This window comes from Apostichopus japonicus, chromosome 11, assembly GCF_037975245.1.
Source record: "Apostichopus japonicus isolate 1M-3 chromosome 11, ASM3797524v1, whole genome shotgun sequence".
Lineage (NCBI taxonomy): Eukaryota > Metazoa > Echinodermata > Holothuroidea > Aspidochirotida > Stichopodidae > Apostichopus > Apostichopus japonicus.
Genome location: NC_092571.1, coordinates 4936924 through 4948785, shown reverse-complemented (window position 1 = coordinate 4948785; position 11862 = coordinate 4936924). Strand labels below are relative to the sequence as shown.

General features: G+C 38.5%; 1 protein-coding gene across 1 annotated transcript; it reads right to left on the bottom strand.

Moving 5' to 3' along the window:
• Nucleotides 1-1099: 1099 nt before the first annotated feature.
• LOC139976042 (NADH dehydrogenase [ubiquinone] 1 beta subcomplex subunit 5, mitochondrial-like) lies at nucleotides 1100-11165 on the bottom strand. Its single transcript, XM_071984438.1, has 6 exons — nucleotides 11008-11165; nucleotides 9828-9919; nucleotides 9605-9671; nucleotides 8339-8400; nucleotides 3484-3590; nucleotides 1100-2544 (listed from the first exon to the last, which is right to left on the bottom strand). Exons 1-6 carry the CDS (start codon nucleotides 11114-11116, stop codon nucleotides 2448-2450), a joined length of 534 nt encoding a protein of 177 aa, XP_071840539.1. The 5' UTR covers nucleotides 11117-11165; the 3' UTR covers nucleotides 1100-2447.
• Between the last annotated feature and the right edge of the window lie 697 nt (nucleotides 11166-11862).

Below are 11862 nucleotides of genomic sequence, written 5' to 3'. Positions count from 1 at the left end.
CCCCAAATTGCATCTAAGGCCAGGTGAAAATACAAAATTAAGTTTACAAAATGGAGTGGGTGTTGAAGTGTGCTATATTGCACCAAATTACATCTGAAGCCACCTGGAAATGCAAGAAAATTCCAAAGGGGAGGGGGACCCCCCTCCCCTTAGACCCCTCCCCCAGGCCGGCCATCAGTCTTCAGCCCCCCCACTCAAAACTACCTTCCTACGCCACTGATACCCACCACAAGTGAAAAAATGTCACACACGATGAATATGTTCCTGAAAGCAGGATAGGGAATGAATGATATTCATTAAGTTGTGTTTTCTTTATGCTTGATTGGGCAATGATGAGTCCAGTGTATAGAACAGACTGCCAGTCAACTGACTTCTATGATCTAGATATACTGATGATATTCTCATTAAGTTGTGTTTTCTTTATGCTTGATTGGGCAATGATGAGTCCAGTGTATAGAACAGACTGCCAGTCAACTGACTTCTATGATCTAGATATACTGATGATATTCATTAAGTTGTGTTTTCTTTATGCTTGATTGGGCAATGATGAGTCCAGTGTATAGAACAGACTGCCAGTCAACTGACTTCTATGATCTAGATATACTGATGATATTCATTAAGTTGTGTTTTCTTTATGCTTGATTGGGCAATGATGAGTCCAGTGTATAGAACAGACTGCCAGTCAACTGACTTCTATGATCTAGATATACTAATCAGTGGCGTAGGAAGGTACTTTTGAGTAGGGGGCTGAAGACTGATGGCCGGCCTGGGGGAGGGGTCTAAGGGGAGGGGGTGCCCCCTCCCCTTTGGAATTTTTTGCATTTTCAGGTGGCCTCAGATGCAATTTGGTGCAATATAGCACACTTCAACACCCACTCCATTTTGTAAACTTAATTTTGTATTTTCACCTGGCCTTAGATGCAATTTGGTGCTTCAAATGAGATTTTTTTCTCACTTGGAAATGAAAAAGGGGTTTTCTGACTTGCGGAGCGGGGGGGGGGGGGGGGGGGCGGAATGATACTTCCGCCCCTCCACATTTTTCACTGGGGGGGGCTGGCGCCCCCCCCCCCCCCAGTTCCTACGCCCTTGATACTGATGATATTCATTAAGTTGTGTTTTCTTTTTGCTTGATTGGGCAATGATGGGTCCAGTGTATAGAACAGACTGCCAGTCAACTGACTTCTATGATCTAGATATACTGATGATATTCTCATTAAGTTGTGTTTTCTTTATGCTTGATTGGGCAATGAGGAGTCCAGTGTATAGAACAGACTGCCAGTCAACTGACTTCTATGATCTAGATATACTGATGATATTCATTAAGTTGTGTTTTCTTTTTGCTTGATTGGGCAATGATGAGTCCAGTGTATAGAACAGACTGCCAGTCAACCGACTTCTATGATCTAGATATACTGATGATATTCATTAAGTTGTGTTTTCTTTTTGCTTGATTGGGCAATGATGAGTCCAGTGTATAGAACAGACTGCCAGTCAACCGACTTCTATGATCTAGATATACTGATGATATTCATTAAGTTGTGTTTTCTTTATGCTTGATTGGGCAATGAGGAGTCCAGTGTATAGAACAGACTGCCAGTTAACTGACTTCTATGATCTAGATATACTGATGATATTCATTAAGTTGTGTTTTCTTTATGCTTGATTGGGCAATGAGGAGTCCAGTGTATAGAACAGACTGCCAGTCAACTGACTTCTATGATCTAGATATACTGATGATATTCATTAAGTTGTGTTTTCTTTATGCTTGATTGGGCAATGATGAGTCCAGTGTATAGAACAGACTGCCAGTCAACTGACTTCTATGATCTAGATACTGCAGACTTACTGCCATTCTTTTGGCTGATTCATCATTGCACTGGAACTGCTTTCTTCCAAGCTTTGCTATGTGCATGGCTCAAAGTACATTATTTGATCTTCATTATTATGCATGTAAAATCTTTGAAATTTTCAAACCAATCTTCAAGATATTTTTAACTTAACCTTAAATGCAGACCTTTAGACTAAACAAAACAATTGAGACATTGTTTGAAGATAAATCTTTTATTACAAGGCCAAAACTTACAGATTGTAAGCAATTAGTTGATGAAGCTATGCCGGTTTGTTTCTCATCATCAGGTGACTTGGCATTATTCTGTTATTACTAAGAGGTCTTCCAACACATGCCTTATTAATAACAGCAACCAACACAAATTTTTACAGCCAATATTGTACCTAAAACTTTGGCAAACCCAGCATCAGACACAACAGTATAATAAATCTTCCTGAACAAGAAACTATTCTCTGACAATTTGGTTCCAATCACAGACTTTTATGACGGCATGAAGAACCTGTGCAAGAGCTCTAACTATAACATCAATATTTCTTCTCTATCTTGATCTGCTGCATGGCTTGATTAGTATCCTAGCTCAAATTTCAAAGTGTTCTGTTTATTCATCATCTGTTGGTGGTCCTTTCACCTCTGTGTAGAACCAAGGACCATCCCCCCTCTGTCTCATCATTTTTCTCACAGCTTTTTCAGTTTTCCTGTTGAAAAATAATGTTTGAATTATTAATCAGTGAAGGGTACAACATGAAGATGTTTAAACTATAACGAACAAGTCCTGTACCCAACAGTATTACAATTGAACCCACTGATACCATAAAGCAGACTTTTTCCACCCAAGCAAAATATTCTGTAATGTTTGGAATAATCTCAGCATTGTGAACACTCTGTGTTGGTCCCAAGGTCCCACCAACATCCAGGCTTTACTAAGCTCCCTGCTAGCCAAGCCTGGCTGCTCTACTGTTCACAAAGAAACAAGGGCAGTTAAAAATATTCTGACAATAACTACAGTCTGATCCTAAAGTGCTACACACAGTTTTCTGTGGGTTTTGTAATATTTCTTAACAATTTGAAGCATACTGGATTGTTTTTTATGTCATTCCAATCCCACCTTTACTAGTAGTTTTACCCTTTATGGACATAACAACCTGTATTATCCAGACTCAAGGAACGGCTGCCAGCCTTATAGGAAAAATCTGACAAACAAAGTTACCTACACTTGTGTCTAGCTTGCCAATGTGACTGTCTATATAAATTAAATTACTACATAATGGAAAACCATCTCAGTATTGGACTGTAAGTTAGTACAAATCATGCATAGTTCTATGCAATGAGAAACACAGGCATGGTTTGCATTATGTTGAAGAGAATCATGAAAGAATCTTAACAAGTAGGTTCAAATAATCCAAGTTTTACTGTACATTCATATCACAGATGGAACCCCAAATTTCCAAATTTATAGTCTGCTGTTTCACCTCAAATAATTGAGACCAGACCATGCATTAAGAAATATTGATTTTGGAATATTGAATGAATTCAAGGCTGTTTAAATTTCACAGACCGACAACAATTTGACTATCAGAATTTAGGTCTCAGAATACAGTCCAGTTTACTTTGGTCATCAAGGCACATCTACTAACCTTTCTTTAATCTTTTCGCTCTCGATCTGTATAAAATGAGCCATCTTTTCATAATCCTGCTGAGGGCTTGCAATGAAATGTTTTGCAACAAACCTTGTGATCGGATGCTACAAAGGTTGAGAAAGGAAGAAAATAGTTAACTTTTAATGACATAAAATAATCACAGTAATATCAAGTGGTCTTTTCAATATTTGTGTAAGAAAAACACTAGCCAAGTTGTATGATTTGAAAATGAGGTGTGAGCCCCCTCCTTTCTGCACCAGGATACAAACTAGGGATCACTACCAACTTTACGGGCTGTGAAAAGAAAAAATAGCATCCTAGGGATCACTTCCAACTTTACGTCCTGTGCAAAATACAAATATCATCCTAGGGATCACTACCAACTTTACGGGCTGTGACAAGAACAAACAGCATCTTAGGGATCACTACCACCTTTATGGGCTGTGACAAGAACAAACAGCATCTTAAGGATCACTACCAACTTTATGGGCTGTGAAAAGAAAAAATAGCATCCTAGGGATCACTTCCAACTTTACGTCCTGTGCAAAATACAAATATCATCCTAGGGATCACTACCAACTTTACGGGCTGTGACAAGAACAAACAGCATCTTAGGGATCACTACCACCTTTATGGGCTGTGACAAGAACAAACAGCATCTTAGGGATCACTACCAACTTTATGGGCTGTGAAAAGAAAAAATAGCATCCTAGGGATCACTTCCAACTTAACGTCCTGTGCAAAGTACAAATAGCATACTAGGATCACTACCAACTTTTCGGGCTGTGACAAGGACAAACAGCAAACTAGGGATCACTACCACCTTTACGGGCTGTGACAAGAACAAACAGCGTCTTAGGGATCGGATCACTACCACCTTTATGGGCTGTGACAAGGACAAACAGCATCTTAGGGATCACTACCAACTTTACGGGCTGTGACAAGAACAAATAGCATCCTAGGGATCACTTCCAACTTTACAGGCTTTGAAAAGAATAAAGGAACCTTTTTGGGGAGTGATCCCTGGTCACACTGGCACCCCAAGGAAGAAATGATTCTGTAGGGATCACCACCACTGAGGGATGGGTAGCTCAGTTGCTAGAAAACAAGTAACCCTGTGAAGTAACTGGCTCAAATAATGTTCTAGGAAAAAAATAATTTACCTTTCTATCACTTATCAGTCACTTGTCCATTGTTAATAATACAAATTTTAAAAGCAGCAAGCCCACATGAAAGAGCATATCCTTTTGGTCACTGATACAAATTATATCATCCTTTTCAATTCCTTTGCACATTCCAAAAAAAAGATAAACTGAATACATCTGCTTCTCATGCAGTATCTCTAAATGCATCAGTCACTATGGATTACTATTACAGGGACTGCACATGTGTTACATGCTATATTTATAATGATGGAGTGATTCAACATCACATGGGTATATAAACAACAAAGGCTTAAAAGGAACTTTGAAAGAACCTTCCATCATCTTTACAATTAAACTGAACCAGATCAGAAATAAGACCAGTGAAGAAACCCGCCTGTTAACCCCTTGCCAGAGAGGGTAGTCTAAGTTGCCAGAGAGGATAGTGTAAGTTGCCAGTGAGGGTAGTGTAAGTTGCCAGAGAGGGTAGTGTAAGTTGTCAGAGGGTAGTGTAAGTTCCCAGAGAGGGTAGTGTAAGTTACCAGAGAGGGTTGTGTAAGTTACCAAAGAGGGTAGTGCAAGTTGCCAGAGAGTGTAGTGTAAGTTGTCAGAGGGGTAGTGTAAGTTGCCAGAGAGGGTAGTGTAAGTTGCCAGAGGGGGTAGTGTTAGTTACTAGAGAGGGTAGTGTAAGTTACCAGAGAGGGTAGTGTAGGTTACCAGAGAGGGTATTGCAAGTTGTCAGAGGGGGTAGTGTAAGTTGTCAGAGAGGGTAGTGTAAGTTGCTAGAGAGAGTGTAGTGTAAGTTGTCAAAAGGTGGTGTAAGTAACCAAAGAGGGTAGTGTAAGTTACTGGAGAGGGTAGTGTATGTTGACAGAGGATGGTGTAAGTAACCAGAGAGGGTATGACCAGAAAGGGTAGTGTAAGTTGTCAGAGGGTGTTGTAGTTAACCAGAGAGGGTAGTGTAGTTTGCCAGAGAGGGTAGTGTAAGTTACCAGTGAGTTTCTATTCTACACACGTACTGAGCAGTAGGCCTGAGTCGGGTACTAGGATAACGGTGAAAATACTCAAAATTGAAACCTTCCATCCATAGCAACAGTGAACTTAAAATACGTACTACATTTCCTCTTTATAGCATAGTGCACATACCTTCCACAAATGCCGATTTCCAGCTAATTGAAAGTTGTAAACGAGGCTACGCAAAGTGTGTTTTTGCAAACCAATGGTTAGGCTAAATTTTCCCATTGACTTAGTGTGGTGTTAGGCAACCATGTAGTTGAAGATAGCAGCAATAGCGAAAGTATTTGATGAATATTTTTAGTGCCAGCTAACTGCGACTAAATTTGAGCGAATAAACAGATGGTAAGCCTAGATTTCCATGTTGACTCTTTGTGATTTTAGGGTACAATGTGGTCGGAGATTTGTGGGGGTATTACATATAGTTTGTGAAGTGCATGTGTCTTTGTAGTTTGTTGTCATCAAGCAGCTAGCTCTGACAGTCCATAGCAAGTTCTTTCCTCTTGTAGTTGTAGCTACTGTATACGTTCGTGCGTGCGTAAATATTGAAATATGGAATATAGACAGGATAACAAAACTAAAATAATCCAAAGTGGATTTTTACTAGTGTTTGCACGGGTTATCCGGGTACCCGCCCGACGCAATACTACCCGGTTCCTAATTTATTACCCGAATCCTACACAAAGTGTGATTTAAAAAAAAAAATGCAAATCTACGGTTAGGCAGATTTCCCATTGACTTAGTGTGGTGTTAGGCTTAAATGTGTGGTCGAAGATAACAGCAATTACGAAGGTACCCGCCCGACGCGGTACTACCCGGTTCCTGATTTATTACTCGAATCCTACGCAAAGTGTGATTTTAAAAAAAAAATGCAAACCGATGGTTAGGCAGATTTCCCATTTACTTAGTGTGGTGTTAGGCTACCATGTGGTTGAAGATAACAGCAATAACGCAAGTATTCCATGGATATCTTATAACTGCGTCACAATTTCAGCTAATAAACAAATGGCTATGCTAGATTACCCCATTGACTTAGTGTGGTGTTAGGCAGCCACGTGGTCGAACGTAACAGCAATAATGAATGTGTTCCATGGATATCTTATAACTGCGTCACAATTTCAGCGAATAAACAGATGGTTAGGCTTTGCTTGATTTCTCATGCGTTGACTTAGTGTGGTGTTAGGCTACCATGTGGAAGAAATTATTATTTATTCATTCGTTTATTTCATCGAAGGAAAGGCTGACAAGGAATTTTACGACATGTTTATGGATTATAGACGGGATAACTAAAAAATAATAATCGCAAGTGGCTTTTTACTAATCGTGTATTCCAAATGCGATCAATTTGCGCGAATCGCGTAATTTCGCGGCTAATGAGAACCATAATAGATAGTAGTAGTAACAACTGAGCTAAAGTAGAGGGATATTTTATGGTCTGATCCAATAGACGTGGACAGCAAGCATAAGCAGCGGCGGCAGTGCGATGTTAACAACATTAACACCACTAATTAGTAGTAATGTTAATTATATTGAGTAATTAACAAGTTTATGACAGAAGAAAAGCAAATACAAATTATTGAGGAAGGTTTTATACCTTACCTTACAGTTACACATATGTTGTTGAACATGAAAACATTGTCAGCAGAGAATATAATTTATTTATTATAGCATTTAATATGTAATTTCTTGAAAATCGTGATACACGAGGGTAAACATTTTTTCCCGGGTACCCGGATACCCGACGGGTAACGGCTCTCGGGTACCCGGTTCCCGATTTTTGGACCCGTGTAAACACTAATTTTTACTAAACGTTTATTCCAAATGCAATCGTTTAGCAATGAATCGCTACACAGCCGTAATGTCTGTTCAATTCAAGTTGAGAGCTGAAATTTATTACAGGAAATCCTGTCTTGGCAAGGTTTTTCTTTATTTCTTGAAAATGGATATTTCGGAGGTGTAATATAAGGTGGCATAGCGATCTGCCATTTATATACGTGGTACATTGTGTTTGGCTAGTTCCGCGATTTTTTTTTCAATATTCAGTTCGGAGTTTCCGGTACTTGTTACCCGACCGGGTAATGATAATGGGTACCCGGTTCCCATTTTCTGCTACCCGACTCAGGCCTACTGAACAGTCTGACCTCTGATAATCATTCCTGAGTATACCACTATGTTTGAGTACTTACTTTGTGATACTCCCAGTGTTCAGGTACATAATACTATGTTTGAGTACTTACTTTGTGATACTCCCAGTGTTCAGGTACATAATACTATGTTTGAGTACTTACTTTGTGATACTCCCAGTGTTCAGGTATATAATATTATGTTTGAGTACTTACTTTGTGATACTCCCAGTGTTCAGGTACATAATACTATGTTTGAGTACTTACTTTGTGATACTCCCAGTGTTCAGGTACATAATACTATGTTTGAGTACTTGCTTTGTGATACTCCCAGTGTTCAGGTATATAATATTATGTTTGAGTACTTACTTTGTGATACTCCCAGTGTTCAGGTACATAATACTATGTTTGAGTACTTACTTTGTGATACTCCCAGTGTTCAGGTATATAATACTATGTTTGAGTACTTACTTTGTGATACTCCCAGTGTTCAGGTATATAATACTATGTTTGAGTACTTACTTTGTGATACTCCCAGTGTTCAGGTACATAATACTATGTTTGAGTACTTACTTTGTGATACTCCCAGTGTTCAGGTACATAATCCTCTGGTATCTCTGAATATGTAGCCTCACCTTGAAAAAGAAAAGGAAGGAGTAATATTTCAAATACTACTCCCAAACCATTTATGTATCCTGCAACCCTCCACTTAAATTTGAGCTGGTACAAAGCATTACACGGTCTGTAACTTGTATCCTCTGTTACATGGAAATTTTACTATGAAATACAACCATGGTATTAAAAGGTTGACCCTATTTTAACCTTTCTTCCTTGAAAACTTTTGATTGGTTAAATAGTATTGTCCACTGTACAGTAGTAGTTCCTCAAAGTTGAGAAAACCATCTGAGTGGAAAGTGTCAGAAATTGTCTGAAAGTGCCCAAAATGTTGGGCTCAAATGCAAAATGTTGGTTTCAATAGTCTGAAGAAAGCAAAACAGAGTATCTGGTAATCAACGAAACCATCAGGATTAAACTCCTTGCAGTCTGCGTGAACAATAAATGCAGTCACTATTGCAGCGAGTTGCAATAGACAAACAGTAACTTTAAAAGGGTAAAACCTTGGTAGCAAGCAGATGATGCCTTGGGGAATGAATGGTCGAAAATCTCTCATCATCCTATGAAAACTTTAACCATTTTAATATTTGATTTTGTGAAAATGTTTTCTACATTCATTTGTTCATTTTTCTCATTTTGTCAGATCTTGTCCCATACATCACCGGTCGGTATATTCCACTATTAAGTAGGGTGTTTTTGTATTTCTGTAGAATCTAAAGCAGGCATTTTTTTGTCACTCTCAAACTATTTTGAGGTAGGAGAGGCAGGTTATTTTGTAAGAGCTGATGATCTCTTATCTCTTCTGGTTCTCACTATTTCTTGGACAAATTTTACTCACTTCCTCCGCATTGGTCAGATAGTAATTTGGAATTTTGAGCACATTGTTTGGCAAGGATTCACAAAGCCAACTGGCTTTCTGGTTGCAATGCATAGTGGGTTAATATATAAAGCCATACTTTTTCAGAAGTCAACATATTAAAAACTGTCGGAAACGTCAGAAAGCTGCAGGTTTCGTCTCAAAATGTCGCATCCATTGGTCGTTGTCAACCTGGAAGAACTACTACTGTACCTGAGTCTGAGATGAGACCAAGTCCTTGCACAACCAGGCAAAGACCTAATCATCTGAATCAAAGACAAATATATGAGACCAACATATACATCGAAACAGGTCTTATGAACAACAACAACAACAGTTATACATGAGGTAATTGGTAGACTACTTACCAATGAAAACATTTACATAGGTGATGATGATAGCTGCTGGTACTGCTGTCAGCAAAGCATAGAATCCCTGAAAGGATATGATAACAATATGACATGGATTAATTAAAATAGAAAATTAGTCACATGGCTTACAGGAAGTGCAATAAAAGGCAATCAAACTGAGAAATTCAGCTCTACATCTCTACAGCTTTAGAAATAACAATGATCGAGTCTGATTACTTACAACGGCCCGCATTGTTCTCCAATCTTGGAAACTACCTGGCTTGATGAACATCCTCTCTGGGCCATGATCACCTGCATTCCTCACAAAGATTTCTGAGAAAAGACAGAATTATGCACTCTGTAGAGTGTGGACTTGTACATGATAAAGCATGTAGAGGGCAAACTAATGAACACATCAAAAGCAGAGGTATAACTAGGAAACATGCCATGGCCATATTTAGGCCTCGATATTAGAGGGCCGTGTACTGGCTCAATGCCAGTGGATATGGTCGTTTGCCATAATAAATAAGAGGGTGCTGTGAATTTTCTACCAGTAGCCAATAAGAACTCGAATACACAGTATGTTGTTAACATTCATAAGACAAAGACTTAATATGGGTTCAATACCTTACATTTATGCTGTAATTTATCAATTACATTGAGATGTTTAAAAACATTTGATGAAAACAATTCAGCCTATTATTAACAAACACTTACAGGTCCTCTCCAGGTTTCAATAAGAATAAAAAAATTAAGCATGTGGAAAACCCTTGCTACAATATTGCAAATTTTTTAAAGAAACTGCAGTTTGATTACTTCAAATCTGTACTTTATTTTTCTCTTATAACACAAGCCCACATGAAAAGTTGGGTGAATAGAATGTTAAAAAGAAATTGAATTAGTCAGTTACTAGTTAGGCCAGAACCCAGTCCTTACTCCTTGGTATACTCATGACATTGAAACTAAGTTTTTAGATTTGCATCCCTAAAACTCAATATAGCTTTAGATTCAGGTTAGGCCCGTGTATCACTAGCAAACTATCAGTATTTGTTGTAGCATTTCAAGGAGGGATAGAATTCGTCCCCTTTTGAAAGAAACCGAGGTTGGAAATACAGTAACTACTCCTGAAAAGGGTAGTATCCCTCCCCCAATTGTAGATATAACGTTGGATTAGTTCTAACACTGAAATACTATAGACCTATTACAAGTATTAGGCTAGCAAGTAGCAATGCAGTATCAATATGCCTAACCAAGATGTACCCTTCGCCAGCCTTAGGCCTAGCCTAAGTCTTCTTTAATGTTACTGTGTGTAAGTTAGGCGATAAGGATAAGGCTAGCCTATGTTGGGTGATCCGAATAAGCATTTCTCACAGAAGCTGTAACGTTAAGCTCATGGTTTCTGGTTGCAAATGGGACCTTACCGTTTATTTTCCATTTATTGCATTTCCGTAAAACTGCATCTGGCTTTGCAAAGGCTGAAAATTTGACTATACATGCCCTGCGAAATTGGCTGCTGAGGTGAGCTGCCATTTTGGAGTCAACTGTCAATAAAGAGGGCGCTAGGTACCATTCGTTATACCAGACATAAAACGGCTCTAATCTTCTTAGCAGCTTAGTAAGAAAACGGTTTTCTCTTCATTCAAGATATTCTGGCGGTGTTTGTTCAGCTATAGCTAGTTCTGTTGTAGGTCATAAATTCAGTAGTCAGAAGTGAATTTGGATAATAACAAACAATCAATTGCAATATCCTCACCACGCAGACAATATTAGTTTTGAACGACTTTACCATGTAATGCTTAGGCATACAGTCATGTGTAAACAACATAAATAAGTAAATGTTCACGTAGCAAAGACTGGCCAATGTAACACCACAAATTCTCAAATAAGGAAAACTTATCCTTATTCAGAATCATTGAATGTGCTTTATCATTTCTCTTGTTTTGAATGATACAGATGGTAAGCTTGTAAGTCAGTAAGAACAGAAATCCCATGCGTCTTTGTTTCGTTTTTGTTTTCGCCCAGTTCTTTCCAAAAGATATAGATATTTGTCATGTAAAATAATTCAGAGAGAATTCATTGCAGAATGAAAATAATAATAAAACCGAATGTTTGCCTAAGGGTCTTTTAAATTGTGATATACAAATACAGATCCATGTGATTTTAAAGCGCCATTCCCTTCTTACATCATGAAAGGCCATCTAAGTGCAAAAAGAAACCGTTCAAATCTCTGCATTTAATTTCAATTTACATAGGCCTACGAAAGCATCTTTTAATTC

Coding starts and splice junctions, on each gene's coding strand:
- LOC139976042 (XM_071984438.1), bottom strand. CDS start 11,116: ATGGCAGCTCACCTCAGCAGCCAATTTCGCAGGGCATGTATAGTCAAA. Junction 8,401..9,604: donor CTATGTAAATGTTTTCATTG/GTAAGTAGTCTA, acceptor TTCTTTTTCAAG/GTGAGGCTACATATTCAGAG. Junction 2,545..3,483: donor AGCGAAAAGATTAAAGAAAG/GTTAGTAGATGT, acceptor ATTTTTCAACAG/GAAAACTGAAAAAGCTGTGA.